The sequence below is a fragment of the Papio anubis genome, chromosome 1 (assembly GCF_008728515.1).
Source record: "Papio anubis isolate 15944 chromosome 1, Panubis1.0, whole genome shotgun sequence".
NCBI lineage: Eukaryota > Metazoa > Chordata > Mammalia > Primates > Cercopithecidae > Papio > Papio anubis.
In genome coordinates this window covers 110337287-110353452 of record NC_044976.1, presented here as the reverse complement: position 1 = coordinate 110353452, position 16166 = coordinate 110337287, and the positions used below count along the sequence as shown (strand labels likewise).

General features: G+C 52.3%; 2 protein-coding genes across 4 annotated transcripts in view; one reads left to right on the top strand and one right to left on the bottom strand.

Annotated features, from left to right (window-relative positions):
- Nucleotides 1-1123: 1123 nt before the first annotated feature.
- On the bottom strand, nt 1124-3887 carry LINC01750 (long intergenic non-protein coding RNA 1750). The gene has a single exon (XM_021926779.1). It carries the CDS (start codon nt 3430-3432, stop codon nt 2977-2979), a length of 456 nt encoding a protein of 151 aa, XP_021782471.1. The 5' UTR covers nt 3433-3887; the 3' UTR covers nt 1124-2976.
- Nucleotides 3888-4622: 735 nt separating this feature from the next.
- KCND3 (potassium voltage-gated channel subfamily D member 3) overlaps nt 4623-16166 on the top strand; it is a 215286-nt gene continuing 203742 nt past the window's right edge. The window contains exons 1-2 of one of the 3 annotated variants that reach the window (XM_009215375.4): nt 4623-4831; nt 11543-12720. In XM_009215375.4, the coding sequence (XP_009213639.1) occupies nt 11615-12720 (1106 nt within the window). In that variant the 5' untranslated portion in view covers nt 4623-4831; nt 11543-11614. Of the gene's footprint in view, nt 4832-5030; nt 5654-11542; nt 12721-16166 lie in introns of those variants that run through there. The other 2 variants (XM_009215355.4, XM_031652019.1) reach the window with 2 other exon arrangements.

Here is a 16166-nt window from a genome sequence, read left to right as displayed (position 1 = left end):
GGATTGCATTTTAACATGAGATTTGGAGGGGACAAATATTCAAACTACGTCAACCCCACACCTAACTTATGGAGGCCAAACACAGGAGAGGACAAGAGTGTCCTCTTAGGGAAGCCCCTCTATCTGACTGAGGAGGATACTCTACTTTCAGAAGCAGGGAAACCAAGGATCCTGGGATAGTGGCAAAAGGGAGAGGTCAGAGCTCCAATCTAGCTATGCAGCCTCACATGTTCTGGAGTGTCCCTCTCCACCAGCTGGTTCTCTATCAATAAAATGATGGTAGTATCTATAGTGCAGGATTATGGAAAATCTATCAAGGAGCCCAACATATGGTGGCTCCTCAACTTACGGCTGATATGCTAAGCCGAGCATTTGCAATGTTGCTTTCATCCCTTGGACAGCCTCCTGTCCTTCAGAGCTCCTCTTCCTGCTAGCAGCTTCCTGTGGGCCCATCTTCTTTCTTTACATGCTCGCAAACTGAGGTGAAATAAACTCTAATAGCAACTGAATAAAAGCTCACATGCCCAGCTATGGGAATAAGGGATGGAAGGCAATGGCAGTATGAAAGTGAGAGTATCCCAAACCCAAGGGGATCCTCAGGGAGAACGAGGTGCCACCCTCCTGAGTTTCTCACTGGAGCTCACTTTCATAAAGCCTTGCTTTCAGTGGTTAAATAAGGGAGGCTGGGACCACATGGATAGTGAAGGTCCTGGGACTTACTCGTCAGCATAAAATCGGCTCCCTAGAAATGTCCCATGGGTTTCTGACATGGTCAAGCCCATTCCTCATCTTTACCCCTAGACTCTTCCTCTATTCCTTCAACAGAAATCTCCCTTTTCTGGGACTTACAGAATCAGCTATCTCAGCAAGGTGAACTTGACTCCCTGTGGACTGTGGCCTGGCATTTTTATTGTTACATGGATGGGTGGGTGAGTGACTATATGTGTCTCTGTGTACAATCCGGCAGTTCTATCTTCCTCCTCAGACAGATTTCTTTGCACCTCCTGCCTGCACCACTCCTACCTTGAACAACAACAACCAACAATTATATTGTACTTCCCATGTTCCAGGCACGATTCTAAGCACTTGGTCTGTGTTACTTCATTTAATCTTCACAACCCTATAAAGTAGACAGTATTATTTATTGCCATTTGAGAGAGGAAGAAATGATGGCACAGAGGGATTAAGTACCTTCCACATGATCACACAGCTAATTAACAGCAGAGGCAGGTTCAAACCCAGGCAGTCTCACCTCAAAGTCTGTGCTTTTTACTTCCAAGGTACATAGCACCCTAAATGTAGAAAGGCTGTAACCCTCAGAGGTACAGCCCACCCCCAAAATTCTTGCCCCAGCATGGGGCAGATTGCTAAAATAGGACAGCTATAAGCAGTGAGGGTGGGAGTGACCCTTAAGGACACCCTGAGGCATATGAGGCATAGCTTCAAAAAGAGACCCTGAACAGAGCAGCCCTGGGAAACAGCCACGCAGACACACCAGCCTGGCACGTCAGCAAAGAAGCAGCCGACTTTGAGCTGGGCTGCCTATTACCCTGACAGTCCACACGGTGACAAGCTTTGCAAACACCGGCCAGAGCCATGGGACTAAAGAAGAATCCTCATGTGTGCACAGCTTGGAAAGGACACACACACAGAGAAAGAATAGTCATCCATAGAAGCACCATCTTTAAATAGAAAAGATAGCCTGAAATACACCCTGAGCTCGCGGGTGCACACACACACAGACACACACGGCCAGGGCCAGAGGAGTGACTGAACAAATGCCTCAGCTGTGCTGGTGGCAACGGGAGGAAATCTAGTGCCCTGGCAGCTCCTGACTTTCAGTTCCTATTTAAAATGTCTGAATTGGGAGCATCGACAAGCTCCCAAATTAGCTTTTTAAATAGAAGCTGAGAGTTAAAGGAAAAGCGGCCGTGTCATGGGGGAAAAGCAAGTGAAAATCCCGGCCAGGCCGGGACCAGAGGCAGAGGGGGAAGGTGAGGACAGGCAGTGCTGGAAAGATGCAATAGATGACTGGGGACTGGTAGGAGGGACAGCATCTCCTGGGCAGTAGGGCTACTCCAGCTGCCTGAGCCAAGGGGCCTCCTTTCTCCCCATTGCTTGCTCTCATTTTGCAGATCACCTGGTTGTAGGAAGGGCTGGTAAACAAAACTCACACTGGCCTAGACTAGAAATCCCAGTCTTTCCTATTTTCCCTAGATGGTTAAGACAGAAAGGAGAGAATAGTCTACAGCTACCACACTTAAGCAATGAGTTACAAGCTTATGAGGAAAGAGGAGGCAGGTGTCTGGACCAGTGTCTGGTCTTCAAACGGAGCTTACGAGTCTCAGGAGGCCACAACTGTCCCGTTAGTTGACTTTCTGAGGAGAAAAGATGTCCCCAACTGTCTCCTGAGGCCTCCAAACAGTGAGGAAGACTCAACCCCTGAGCTGCCCCCAAGATGCTAAACAACAGAGAGAATGTACAGGAGTTCAAACCTGGGCAGAAAAAAAATATGGGTTTCACTTTCCCGACCTGAACATGGGACGGAGGACTGAAGGAAAGTGCCCCCCCCTCCTGAGTAGTGACCACCCAGGACCCGAGGCACTGTCTCCCCGGGGTCAGAGGAACTGAGGTGTGCAGTTGCCAGAAAATTAGCCCTTCCCCAGAGGGAAGGGAGGAGGGAGGTGGGAGCAGCGCCAGGGCCTTCCCTGAATTCTTCCCCTGTCTGCCAGGGAGTGGCAGTGTTGTTAATCATTATTACTGTATGCAAATCCCACACAGCTCCGGGACTCCTGGCAAACGCTAATGGAGCCCACGCCCACCTCCTGAAGGGCCAATTGTGTACCTTTTAAACTGACAGACTGAAGGGGGCTCCGGAAAAAGTGAGAGTGAGTGAATGAGGGACTCCAAGGTGCCAGGGGCCCACAAGGGCCCAGACCACAATTACCGACTCCCACTCCTTCATCTGGAAGAGGGCTAGGGGTTCTCACAAGCCAGAAGCCCCGTTCCGGATTCAGGGAGGTCGTTTTCCAGCCCTGGGTCTACAGTTGTCCTAGGGTCTAGAACACCCTCGCAGTCTAGAACACCCCCACGGTCACAACGCACTTTGCGTTCCTCTGCCTCGGCACCCACCTCTCCACACCCAGAAATGTGATCTCTCAAGCCAAGCGTTCCCCGTCCCTGCTGGGGCACCGAGCTGCCTCGCTTCCGGAGCGCCGGGCCGAGATCGGGGGTTCCGGGCACCGAGGCTGGAGACACCGGGAAAGCCGGAGCCGCGGGTCCGCCCAGCGTCGGGGACTGCGCCCTTTGCGCGCCGCCGCCCTGAGGGTCGGAATCTGGGCCAGACACCTGGCCCTGTGGGCCCATGCTGACCTTCCCACTCCCCATCCTGGGTCGACGAGGCACAGGGCAGTGGGGACCCATGGGCTTCATGGAGGGACTGAGGAGCTGGGCGGGCTCCCGTTGGAAGGGGACCGGCTCGGGTGAGAGTTCACGCTCTCAAGTCCAGACTCTCGGTCTGGGTAGTGGGTAGATGTGGCGGAATAGGAGGGCGAATCTCGACCTTCCGATGGTGTCTTCGCCCTCCGAGAGGAGAGAGAGCGGCTCATACGTGGGGTTAGAGGCAGTGTGTCCCCTGGGTACCTCTTCAGCCTCTGCACTCGGAGCTGAGAGCCGGGGGCCAGCCGCGAAGCCTCCGCGGTAGGGGGCCCCACCTTGCCAGGTGGCCGGGCTTGGTCTCAAGCAGATGCTGCTGCCCTGTGGACAGTCAGCGAGAAATAGACACACAGCTAGGTGCACACACACCCCACGCGCGCACACGCCGGCGCTCCCTGCCACCTCTCCGTGGGTCCCCAGCCACACACGCCCCCGAACTTACGCTCACGCCGTACTCGCCGCTCCTCCCCACCCCCAAACCCAGCTCACCTTGCCACACTCACCCCCGTGCCCACCCTCGCTGGCACACGCGCTCACACCCGCGTCGGTACACTCCGCCACCTCCAGGCACACCCTAGGATTCCTCCACTCGCCCGGGGAGACGCACCAGGCTCTGCCTCGTTTCCCCACCCCCCGCTCACGCGCGCGCCCCTCTCCACACACACAGACACACACACGCACTCACACTCTTACACACCCTCGCGCGCGGAGTCACTCCCCCTCGCACGCCCTCGCCCTGGGCACCCTCCCGCGGCGAGACTCCGGGTCCTCCTCCTCTCTCCCTCCGCTGCCTGGCGGCTCGGCTCTCTCCGGCCCGGCGCTCTCCGGCCCGGCCTGGGGCCGCAGGGCCCGCGGGGATCGGAAGAGAGCCGAGGGCGCAGCCTTGCCGCCTCCCCCGGACTCTCCTCTCCTCCCCGCCCCGCCTGCGCCGCGCCCCCACCACCTCCCCCCTCGGGAAAGGGACCCAGAGAGAGGCAGCCCGTGGCCGGCCGGGCTCCGCTCGGCGCGGCGCCGGCAGCGGCGGGGGCAGGGAGCGAGCGAGGGAGCCCGCGAGCCCGCAAGCGGAGCGGCGAGGCGGGGAGGGGACGCACTGCCGAGCCGGGGCTGGAGCGGCGGAGGCTGCGGCAGCGGCGGCGGCGGCAGTGGCGGCGGCAGTGGCGGCGGCAGTGGCGGCGGGGGAGGGAGGGCCCCACGGACGGACGGACGCACGAACCGACCGAGCGAGGGAGGCAGCGAGCGAGACTTCGCTGGCGAGGAGGAGCCGCGCAAGCGGCGGCTGCTGGGCGCTTCCCCGCGCTGCTGGGCGCTCGGCGCCTCCGCGGCCCCCGGCTCCCGGCTGCAGCTTCCTCGCGCGCGCGGGGCGCCGGGCGCGGGGCCCGGGCTGGCTTCGCGGAAGGTAAGAGGGACGCGACCGAGCCTTCTGGAGCCAGGAAGTGCGAGGAGCGCTGCTCCCACGCCTGTTGCTCCGGCTGCCCACGCGGCACCCTCCCACTCCCGCGCCCGGGTGGGTGGGCGCTGGGGCGCCGGAAGGATTGGGGGTGGGGCCCGTGCGGTGGGGGAGCAGGCAGCCGGCCCGGGGGCGTCGGTTCCCTCGGGCTATGGAGCCACCTCCGGGCAGCCAGGCGCTGGGGTTCGGGGGTGGGGTGTGAACCTCTGCCCTCTTTCCATTGGCCTGTCTTCCCTCGGCGGGTGCCAGAGACAGGTGGCGAAGGCTTGCTCCGTCCCCGCTCTTGGTGAGGGGAGAAGGAGAGAAATGGCTGGAAGTGGAAACCGGGAGCGGTTTGGGGCGCTTCGCAAAGTTCTCCAGCCCGGCGAGCCGGCGGTGTGTCTACCAGAGGCTGGGGGCCAGTCCGTCTGGTCCTGCCCGACGCCGCTTCCACCCCGCGAGCTCTGGGAAAGGTCTCTACGTGACGCCAAGGGCCGTCGAGGCCCCGGGGAGGGGGATCGAAAGACTCACTTTGCGAGGTGTTTACATTGGAGGTGGGGGACGGGAAGGGACTGGGCAAAGTTACCTGGACTCAACTAAATTCCTGCGCTTGCTTAGTGTCGACATTTGAATACGATCCAAGATGTTCTGCTTTTATCCCGGGCAGCCCTGATATGTCAGCAACAGGCTGAGGTTCCAGACCTGAAATCGCACAGCAAGAAAAAGGGTCCGTGTATTTCTTAAGAGAGAGCGTCTGAACTTTCTCGGGGTCCTAGGCACAATGCGATGTTTGTAAGACCAGGCATGCGTTGCTGTATTTTGCATGAATGTACGTGATGGTTAAATGTATGCCTTGTTTACCTTACTTCGAGGGAGCCTGTATGTTTATTGTCTGTAGAAAGGGCTCCTGGGTGTGCACGAATTCAATACAAAGCATGTGTACATTTCCCCATGTGGACCTGTTGGCCCACAGGAAGGGAATTGATGTGTTTATTTTTTCCTTGTCTCTACTTCAATGCAACAAAATGCAAGTATACAAGGGACCCCTCTCCCCCACCCCCAGAGAAAGAGGTTGGTAGCTTGTTCCCTTTTGCTCTTAAGGAGGCTGGAGAAAAAGAGTTCAGGAAAGTGCCCTGGCTAGCCTAGGAGTGGCACTGTTGGAGAAGAGGATCTGTGCGTGTGTCCCAAGCCTGTCCCCCAAGGATCCCCAGCTTGGTTCACCTTGTCAGTTTCATGCTTTGCCTACCAAAATCCTGTGAACACAGGAGAAGCCCTCTGGGTCATGGGCACCTTCCGCTGCCCCCAGACCAGCCCTATTCTGAGCTAAGGGATGTGATGTGAGATTGTGGAAAGTAACTTTCCAGATGCTCTCCACTGAGGTCATTGAAGGACAGACCTTGGTGACATGACTTTTTTTGCTGCCTTATGCCTGTACTCAGCTAGGTGTCAAACCCCAGGACAGGCTGTCTGGTCACTCCACCCACTTTTGGCCTTTTACCTCCAAAACAGAAGCTGTTTAATGGAGTAACTGACTTTTTACAGCAGGGGAAAATGTTTTCCTTTGCCAGGATTTGCCACCTTTTTCATTTCAGAGCTTACCTGTTTTGAATGTCTCTTTTCCAGCCTGCCCCCACCCCCTATCTTTCCCACTGTCAAACTCTTCTGCCAAAAACAAAAATAGCTTCAGATTTTTCATTTGTAAGGCGTCCACGTCCTAGTAAAACCTTGGCATTTGAGGCATGTGCAGTGCCATTGGCTGGAAATGGGGCCGCACTGTTGTGCCTGTTGCAGGAATTCATACCCAGGCCAGCTCCGGAAGGTGTTGGTTCCTGTCAGGGTGCGAACCCTGCTGTATAAGCCATGGAGAAGGCCTACTTGAGTGGGTCATTCCTGCAGGGTTGTGGGGTGGATATGGCCAGTGTAGCCTTGGGTATGTTGTCTGGTGGGACACTTGTCCTCCCCTTTCACCCTCCAACCCCCACACACAGAGAAAGTAACAATGGGGTAATTGCTCCTTTTTTGGTATGTTTTACCAGGGGGACAGCGCTGAGCCTCTGGAGGCAGGCAGGTGCTTGCTTGGCCTTCTTTAGGAAGATTGCCCTGGATTCATGCATCGGGTAAACATTTGGCCTTGGGACCGGAAGCTTTTATGGTCTCAAGATAGGGAGGGGTTAATTTTTCCTTCTCCTGAGCTCTCAATTATTCATCTGAAAGCAGTTTGTAAAACACTACCGGTTTTTGGAGATTGGCTTAGGGTAGAGAGGAGAAGGTGATGAGACTCAGCTTGGCAGGGGCAGGTATTAAAACTTGGGAATCCGGGTAGAGCAGGACTAGGAGAATGAAAGAGGAAGGGCATCGCCCTCTCAGGGGGCAGAACTCTGTGTCTGGCCACACAGGGTTCCACAGGGTGCCTCTAATTCAGTGGTCTCTTACTTTTTGCCTCTTGAACCCCCTCAAGATTCTGCCTCTCTGAGCTTTATTCTGGGATGAAACAGGATGTTAAGGGTCAAAGGTCCAGGGCTGAGAGTCTGGGAACTTGGTCTCCTTTACTCTCTAGGAAGGTGGCCAAGGGTCTGTGGGTGGACCAGGCCTTGAATTGCCCCTGGGTACCAAGTGACACAGGTTATGTGCCCTGTGCAGAGCACCAACCTCAGCAGGAATTCCCAGAACTCCCTTTGCTACCTTGAGGCTCAGGCTAACTCCATCCTCACAGCAACAAGCCCAGATGCTCTACTTCCTTCTTTGCATGGGTGACTGTCATTAAGAGGTCTCAATGAGAACTAAGTTACAGACTTGAGGTCCTGGATCCAGTGGAATCAGGGATCATTTGAGCCAAATGGTCTTTTGTCACGTTTCTGTCCAATTCTCAATTTACAGAGGGGGACTCCGAGGCCCAGAGGGTGATCATGGCTTGCTTTCACAAAATGATGGTGGGATTGAAACTGGAATTGCAAGGCCTCATGAGCCCTTGCTCATTGCTGCCTGGGGAAGATAGGGAAAGGAGTCTCTGCATCTTGCTGTCTTCTGTTGGGAATATCAGTATTGGGCAACACCTAGATCAGGAAAGCCAGTTGGCAGTGAGGTGATCAATGGTCTATTTGAAAATTGTCAGCTCCTATATATACATAGAACTTAGCCACTTTGAAGGAGACTTCTGAACTTCCCTCTCCTTACCTGTAAGCTTTGGGCAGAAAAGCCTCTATCATAGGATTTTAGTGGGAATAAATTAAATATTGTGTGTAAAAGTGTCTCAGACAGTGTCCAGAGCATTGTCGGTGCTCAATAAATGTAACCAACTCTGAATTGGAATCACCTGTGAACAGAGTTGAACTTGTGGACTTGCTTCTCAAACATCCCTTGCCCATTAGAAATAAATCCTAGCTAAGTGCATGCTGAGGAACTACTAAGTCTCCTAATCCTAAACAAAGTATAGTTAGAAGGGTAAATTTCTTCTAGAAAGAAATACAATGCAGGATGTGTTCCCGACTCTTCTATCAGTAGCATGTGAATTACCCACTGCCATGCGTGAACGACCTCCATTCTTTCCTCAGTTCCTCGGTTCCAGTAATCAGGAGCTCATCAGGCCTGTGCTGTTTTTCTGTTCTCTGAGCAGTGACACTTACGGGAAATGTCATTGTCATTCCTGTTATCTTCTGTAGCATCTGACTCAACCTCCCTTTATTAGAGAGAGAAGGGCCCTGTGACAATTCCCTTTAGCATGCAGATGGGGAAACTGAGGCAGAGATTGGCTTCTTTAGAAAGCTTGACTGAGTCAGAGGCAGATACTTGAATTGGATTCTTTTGATTCAGATCTGTCTTCAGATTTTACTGTCTGTTTGGAGACAGAACGCTCACCCTTGGCAACCCCTGAAATATATTAGCAAGGCATAGAGTAAAGTTAATGGGGAAAAAATGGCACCTATAAAACTGGGGTCCCAGCTCAAGCACCTACTGATGCAGTGCACTATGCTGCCTTCTGGGTTGTGATATGAAAGTGAAGGCATCTCGGCCTTTGCCCAGAAGAGCTTAGTGTGGGATAGGGAAGGTTGGGGAGTGGTCTGGCTGTACTCTTGAACTCCACATTGAGTCTGCCTGGCTTTAATGGCTGCGCCTACTTATTACATCCTTTAGACAATTATTACAACTCCTTATGCTTCATCTTTCTTTTGTAGAAAAAATATGGCCTACAGTGGTGTCTATTTCTCAGGGTTGTTGGTGAGATCTCTTGAGATGCTCAATGTAAGTGTGTGGTGCTGTGCCCGGCACACCGTCAGCCCTCAGCAGACTGCCTGAGGTGGAATCCCTATTCTGCCGCTTTGGGGTTGTTAGACTGCTATGTCTCAGTAAGCTTTAGCTTTCCTTATCTATGAAATGGGGGACACAACAGACTCTTCTTCCTAGGGTTGCTGTGAGGGTTAAATGAGATAATCTATGGGAGATAGTTAGTGTAATGCCTTGCATAGTGTAAGTGCTCAATTGTTAGTCATTATTAATAATATGTGTATAAAGTATGTGTAATCCTAGCTGTGGGGTGATAGGTGCTAGGGAAGAGGGCAAACAATGAGTCAAGACCCCAGAGGAAGAAGAGAATCTCATAGTGGGGAGAGGAGAAGGCATCACAGAGAGGGTGATGAATAGGTAGGATTCTAATAGGAGGGGTCCAGGGGAAGGATATTCTCATGAGAAGGAAGAGTGGTCCAGAGGCAGACCTCCCCAGGGTCTGTCCATGAACAGGTCTTGGTCTTATTGCTGGAGACTAGGACGGGTACCTGGGCCATTGGGCTGGAGTATGAAGCTAGGATCTATTTGTGGGAATACTGGAATGCCAGGCCAGGAGTTTGGACTTTATTTTGTAGGTCATGGGGTAACATACAATCAGAACCTTGCTTTAGGGAGATAACACTGAGCAGAATGGATTTCAGGGGAACAGGAGAAACTGGGTGGGGTGTGAGAGTGAGCGACAAGAAGGTCCATGGGAAGGGGGCCCGAGGGACTTTGGGCCTTCATGAGGGCAGTAAGAGCTATTGCCTATTATTTGGCAACTCTTTAGAGAAAAATGGTCAAGGTGACAGCCCTGCGGTTAGGGATGTCATGAAGAAAAGGCGAACAGCAGCTTTTTACAAGAAGGCAGGTTCTGTTTAAACCTGTCCACTTCAGAGGCATCTGAGCAGAAAAGTCCAGTGGCAGCTCAGGAGTTTGAGGGAGGTAGAGATCTGAAAAACCTCGAAGAGTTGGGAGTCAGGAGAAGGTGAAGCAGGTTTATAGAGAGAGATGAAGATCGACTCCCTATACAAGTCTTTGTGTAACAGAAAAAATTTTCCAAGACTCACCTCTTCCTCATTTATTTAAACATAGAATCACAGCAGCTGAATTCTAGAGGGCCCAAATAATTCCGAGTTAGGATTTGTTCTGTGTGATCAGTTTAGGATTAGTGGAGATGAGTGTGTCAACCCCAAACAATTTCCAATTTCTGTTACGTGTGTTTCTGTGTCACCACATGCCTTCCCACAGATGGTATACATTTGGGGACTGCAGAGCGATTTCACTATCATCTTTTAAAAGCCAGATTTGGAAAGGTAAATCTGCTTCCCAAAGCCAAATATAATTCTCCGTGCTATTGCTCCCTCTGTCCACCCAGGTAATGGGGAAGTGCTTATGCAGTGTGGTTTAGAGAGGTAAAGGGACAGGGCGGCCCGGCTCTGGAAAAATCTCTGAGGGTGGAGTGGGGGCCAGGTGAGAGAGGCTGCCATGGGAAGGAGTGTTGTTATATAACCTGAGGGAGCTATGGATGGTGGGCAGATGGAGATGGGAGGAGAGGAATCTAGGGACGGCAGTGAGCGTGGATCGGCTTCCTCTGGGGAGGGAAAGAGACGATGCATCGAAGTCAGGTGAACCAAGAAGCCAAGATGCCCTTCACAGAGCAGGAAAAGAGACCCTGCCTGGCCTCACAACCTTTCCCACGTCTTTCCATCATGGCTCTGAGGGTCTGAGGGGAAAAATTTGATACTAGGTTGCTAGGGCAAGGAGTAGGGGCTGAGTGTCCCACAGAGTAGCACTTTGTCAGGGAGAGCCTTCTCCATGGGAGTTGGGGACAGAACTTCACCAATCCTGGTGGTCACCTGCCATCTCAGAGAATTTTCTGGACTTGGGCAGCCCCAGCCTCCTCACCAGGGAGGTGTAGAAAGAATTGTTTACCTGATCTCCCTCATCTACACCCCATTCCTGATTACCCCAGTGGGTGAAAGAGTGAAATAAAAATTAGCATGTTTATCCCACTTCTAAATTCGTTTAATAAGAACTCATTTACCCTCTCCCAATTTAAATTGGTAATAACGCCATAACCTTTCAGAGCTGATTATTACCCACATCTTGCCAGATCTTCCTGCTAAAGAGGCCTTCCCTCCAAATGCTTCTGAGCCCTCTTGGAACTTGACGATTTGTTAGGCAGTCATCAGCAACATCTGGGGATCCCACCCAGCTGAGCTCCGGGAGCTAGGTGTTCTCCCAGTGTCTGGATGGCAAAGAATCAAGTCACCTCTCTGTGGGGGGATTTCAGTTTTATTAATCTGCCCTGGAGACTTTGGCCGTTTCACTCACCAATGATCCTTTCCTGTGTCCCATTTCTTACCTGCCAGTCGATATGGACTCACCCCCCCTCTCCTCTCCCCTCCTGTCTCCCAGGGTTTGCTGAACTAACTCCAAGCTGGTGTGCACAGTGTCCGCGCGGCTGCCGGCCCAAGAGCTGGAGTCACCATGGCAGCCGGAGTTGCGGCCTGGCTGCCTTTTGCCCGGGCTGCGGCCATCGGGTGGATGCCGGTGGCCAACTGCCCCATGCCCCTGGCCCCGGCCGACAAGAACAAGCGGCAGGATGAACTGATCGTCCTCAACGTGAGTGGGCGGAGGTTCCAGACCTGGAGGACCACGCTGGAGCGCTACCCGGACACCCTGCTGGGCAGCACGGAGAAGGAGTTCTTCTTCAACGAGGACACCAAGGAGTACTTCTTCGACCGGGACCCCGAGGTGTTCCGCTGCGTGCTCAACTTCTACCGCACGGGGAAGCTGCACTACCCGCGCTACGAATGCATCTCTGCCTACGACGATGAGCTGGCCTTCTACGGCATCCTCCCTGAGATCATCGGGGACTGCTGCTACGAGGAGTACAAGGACCGTAAGAGGGAGAACGCCGAGCGGCTCATGGACGACAATGACTCGGAGAACAACCAGGAGTCCATGCCCTCGCTCAGCTTCCGCCAGACCATGTGGCGGGCCTTCGAGAACCCCCACACCAGCACGCTGGCCCTGGTCTTCTACTACGTGACTGGCTTCTTCATCGCCGTCTCGGTCATCACCAATGTGGTGGAGACGGTGCCGTGCGGCACGGTCCCGGGCAGCAAGGAGCTGCCGTGCGGGGAGCGCTACTCGGTGGCCTTCTTCTGCCTGGACACGGCGTGCGTCATGATCTTCACCGTGGAGTACCTCCTGCGGCTCTTCGCGGCGCCCAGCCGCTACCGCTTCATCCGCAGCGTCATGAGCATCATCGACGTGGTGGCCATCATGCCCTACTACATCGGCCTGGTCATGACCAACAATGAGGACGTGTCCGGCGCCTTCGTCACGCTCCGGGTCTTCCGCGTCTTCAGGATCTTCAAGTTTTCCCGCCACTCCCAGGGCCTGCGGATCCTGGGCTACACACTGAAGAGCTGTGCCTCCGAACTGGGCTTTCTCCTCTTCTCCCTCACCATGGCCATCATCATCTTTGCCACTGTGATGTTTTATGCTGAGAAGGGCTCCTCGGCCAGCAAGTTCACAAGCATCCCTGCCTCATTTTGGTACACCATTGTCACCATGACCACACTGGGGTAAGTCAGCACTGGTGGATGAAACCAGGATGGAGGTTGGAGGACAGCTGGATGGCCTCTGAAGCCTTGAGGGTGTCACCATGGGGAGAGGAGGAGGGAGTCCCTTACCCAGGTGGTGGGGGCAGGGGGAGTTGCTGTATGGGAAAGGGAAAGCCCATGAGTAATCTGTTTGGGGGTGGTGGCTTGATGGGAATTGAGTTTTCTTTTTGAGGTGGGGGCATGTATTTTATAGAACTAAGAAAATTAAGTCACCAATTCTTTTTTCAGCCGTGCCTTGTGTGCGTGTGAAGTCTCGAGGTGAGGTGATGTCTGCATTTGTATATGCATCTGTGCATATAGGGGCTGCTTGGGGAGAAGGTCAGGGCAGTGGTTGGGGAGAGAGGAGACTGTTGAGAAGTTCGGCGGGTTCAGATGTCCATTAGCAGAAGACACCAAGAGCACTCTTTTTGGATCCTTTCTGCATTTTTTCTTTGTAGTATATTTGCAGGCCATTTTCCCATTTGTCGTGCTTTTCTCCTGTGCTGCCACAGACACTCAAGGGTTCGGTAGCTCTGAGCAGACTTTCTCTAAGTGACTCTGAACCTGGATTTTCCGCAAAGTGAGGCACCTGGTTTATTCTTTCTTTCTAAAGCACTATCGGTCTTGCTTTCTTAGTCTGAGTCAGTGATTGAATGACCTGGGTGACTGTGAGATGGTCTGAATGGATCATGTGGTCAGACACAGAAGCAGGGACATCAGAAGGAGGGACAGGTGCTCGGGGAGGTCATGGTAATTCTGTCTCTCTGAGGTCCCCTCTCCAGCTGAGGTCACAGAAATGTATCCATGATGCTGGGATGTGAAGCTTTCCATCAGAGGAAGGGAGCTCAGGAAAGAGATTTTAATCTTCACCCTAACAGGATTAGAGCCAGTAGAGATGGCTTTATGGAAACATAGATTTCTTAGGGGTTTCTGCCTCAGCTATTAGAAACCATGGAGCTGAATGCAAAATCCCTCCACAATTCATATACTGGGTCTATATTTGCTTAGGCCAGGAAGCGTTATATTGCTGATGGAGAATTCATGAAGCTTTTTATTTTGTCTTTGACAGTTTGGTTGGTGGTGTCCTGGTGATATGATTTTTTTTTTTTTTCCTGGCCGAAACCCGGAGGCAGTAGTGTCGGGTTTTCCATAGTGCTGCATATGCTTATTGGGAATGACTGAGCAGGTGATGAGAACTTTTAAAATGATTACATTTGTCATTCTGCCACACAGGAGAGTGAGGGAGTAGCAAGGGGAAGAGCAAGGGTGTCACCATCCATTTGTGAAGGCCACATTTGATTAAGGCATTCCCTTTACTTCTCATCTGTCTGACAGAACCACCCTGCCCCTTCCTCCCACTCCAACACACACACACACACACACACACACACACACACACACACACTTCAAATGGCTGCTCACCCAGAGTGGGTAAGAATGTTTGGTCATTTGACCTTGTTTCTCTTGGTTCAGGTGGCAGATGTGGGCTTTTTGGCGCAGTGGGGTATTTTGGGGATAAAATGGGCTGGAGAAGTTGTGCTGTCAGGAGGTCATCTTTATCCCTTTTAGGCTGACCCTAGCCATCCCTTCACCTTACTGAAGGAGACCTCACCCGTGGCCAGACACCTCACTTCCACTTCTAGTCAATCTCCTGATGTGGCTCTGACTGCCCAGTGCCCTCAGATGCCCCTTGATGGGACTCATGACACCAGAGAGATCCTTCAGGATAGCCATGTGGAGGAAAACAGGCATGCCGATAACCACCTGCTCGTTGCTTTTTATTAGTAGTATAACAGCATATGATTGTCTACTATATGTCGACAGTGTACTAAGAACTTTGCATATATTATCTCTTTAAGTTTTTACAACAGCCCTGCAAGGTTGGAAAAAATTCTATACTCTATGAAGATGGAGAAGTTGAGGCTCAGAGAGATTATATAAACTTCCATAGTCACGTAGCTGATAAGGAGCAGAACTAATTTTCAAATACCAATCTGGCTGCTTCAATGCCCTTTCTCCTTTCACCCTACTACTCATTCCCGTGCCATCAGGTCCCCTAGGTAGAAATCAGACCTTCAGGGTTATTACTTTTTTATTATGGCCTCAGGGTGTGATACTCTCTTCTAGTCATATTGCCAGTCAAGAAAGCATCAGCCCAATGAGTATTATGTGTCAGGCACTGTACCAGACACACGGAGATTTTAAAAATAAAGCATTTCCTTCTGAGCAGTTTAAATACTGCCTTAGAAATTAATGGTGATTAATCCATGTTTTAATGCTCTGGGGAAACCGCTGACTTCTTTTATCATTCACCCTGTAGATTAAGGGGCAAGTCCAGCATCAAGGTGGACTATCTTGATCTCATTTTTACTTTCTTGGGAGGGCACTGGTAGATTCTGCTGGAGGGTGAAAGGAAGGTTGCCTGCATTAGGGAGAAGCGTGCTTTCCCTGAATGTGGACCTGGTGGGCTCCCTCACCCCACATCTGACAATGAACAAGTTTGTTTTACCTTCCCCATGCATTTAAATGTCTAGCTTCTGGGAGGAGAAACAAACGGGCAAGAAAGGAAACCTTTAGTAGTGTCTTCCTTAAACTCAGATAAGTAATGAGGAAGCAACCTTTTTCTTTCCCTCTGTCCTGGCTAGTGCAGCTCATTGCTGGGTCAGGCTACTTTGACTTTGACCTGAGTTGGCAGTTGACACCATTACCAGGCTTGTTGCTTGGTTATACATAGCAAGTGCTTGGCAAAATGCTTTTAATGGATGAACCAGTGTGAATGGAGTGACTCTTCCATTTGTTTGACCTGATACTATTCTCAGTCCCTTCTAGACCTACTTGTTCTCTCTAGAAGGTGGATCTGAGATTTGAGCCTGCACAGCCTGAAGCCCCCTCAGATATATGTATTCTGCCCCAGCCCTGGTCCTCCAGGAGGGAGGAGAGCAGCCTTTACTTGGTGTCTGATCTATTCCCTGGGCTGCCCTGCAGTACTGTGGAGATCTTCTTGTCTTTACTGGACGTTTTGCTGACTTGACCCTGGAAACTTTTCCCTCTTCCATGGCTAGTTTCTGTCCTGACCACATTCATGGTTAATTGTAGCCTTGTTCAACCATTCCAGAAAGTCCATCTTTTTCTTACTCTACACTGGCATTTGAGTCCCAAGTGGCCATGGAATACCAAGGACCAATATCTTGCCATCATTCAGTTGCTTCCAACAGCTCCCAGTAGACATCTACCTCTTCCTTTCTCCAGACACTCCCTTCCCTGGTCCTTCCCTGAGTTCCTGTTTCCAGTCCGGAGCGGGACTGTCTCCAGCTCTTCTGCAGGGCAGAGCCGACTGATGCACGGAGAGCTGATACACGGAGTAAAGGCATTCACTCTTCCTGCTCTGGTTGCCCTCTCTGCCTGCTTTCCCAGCACCTCGTTGATGA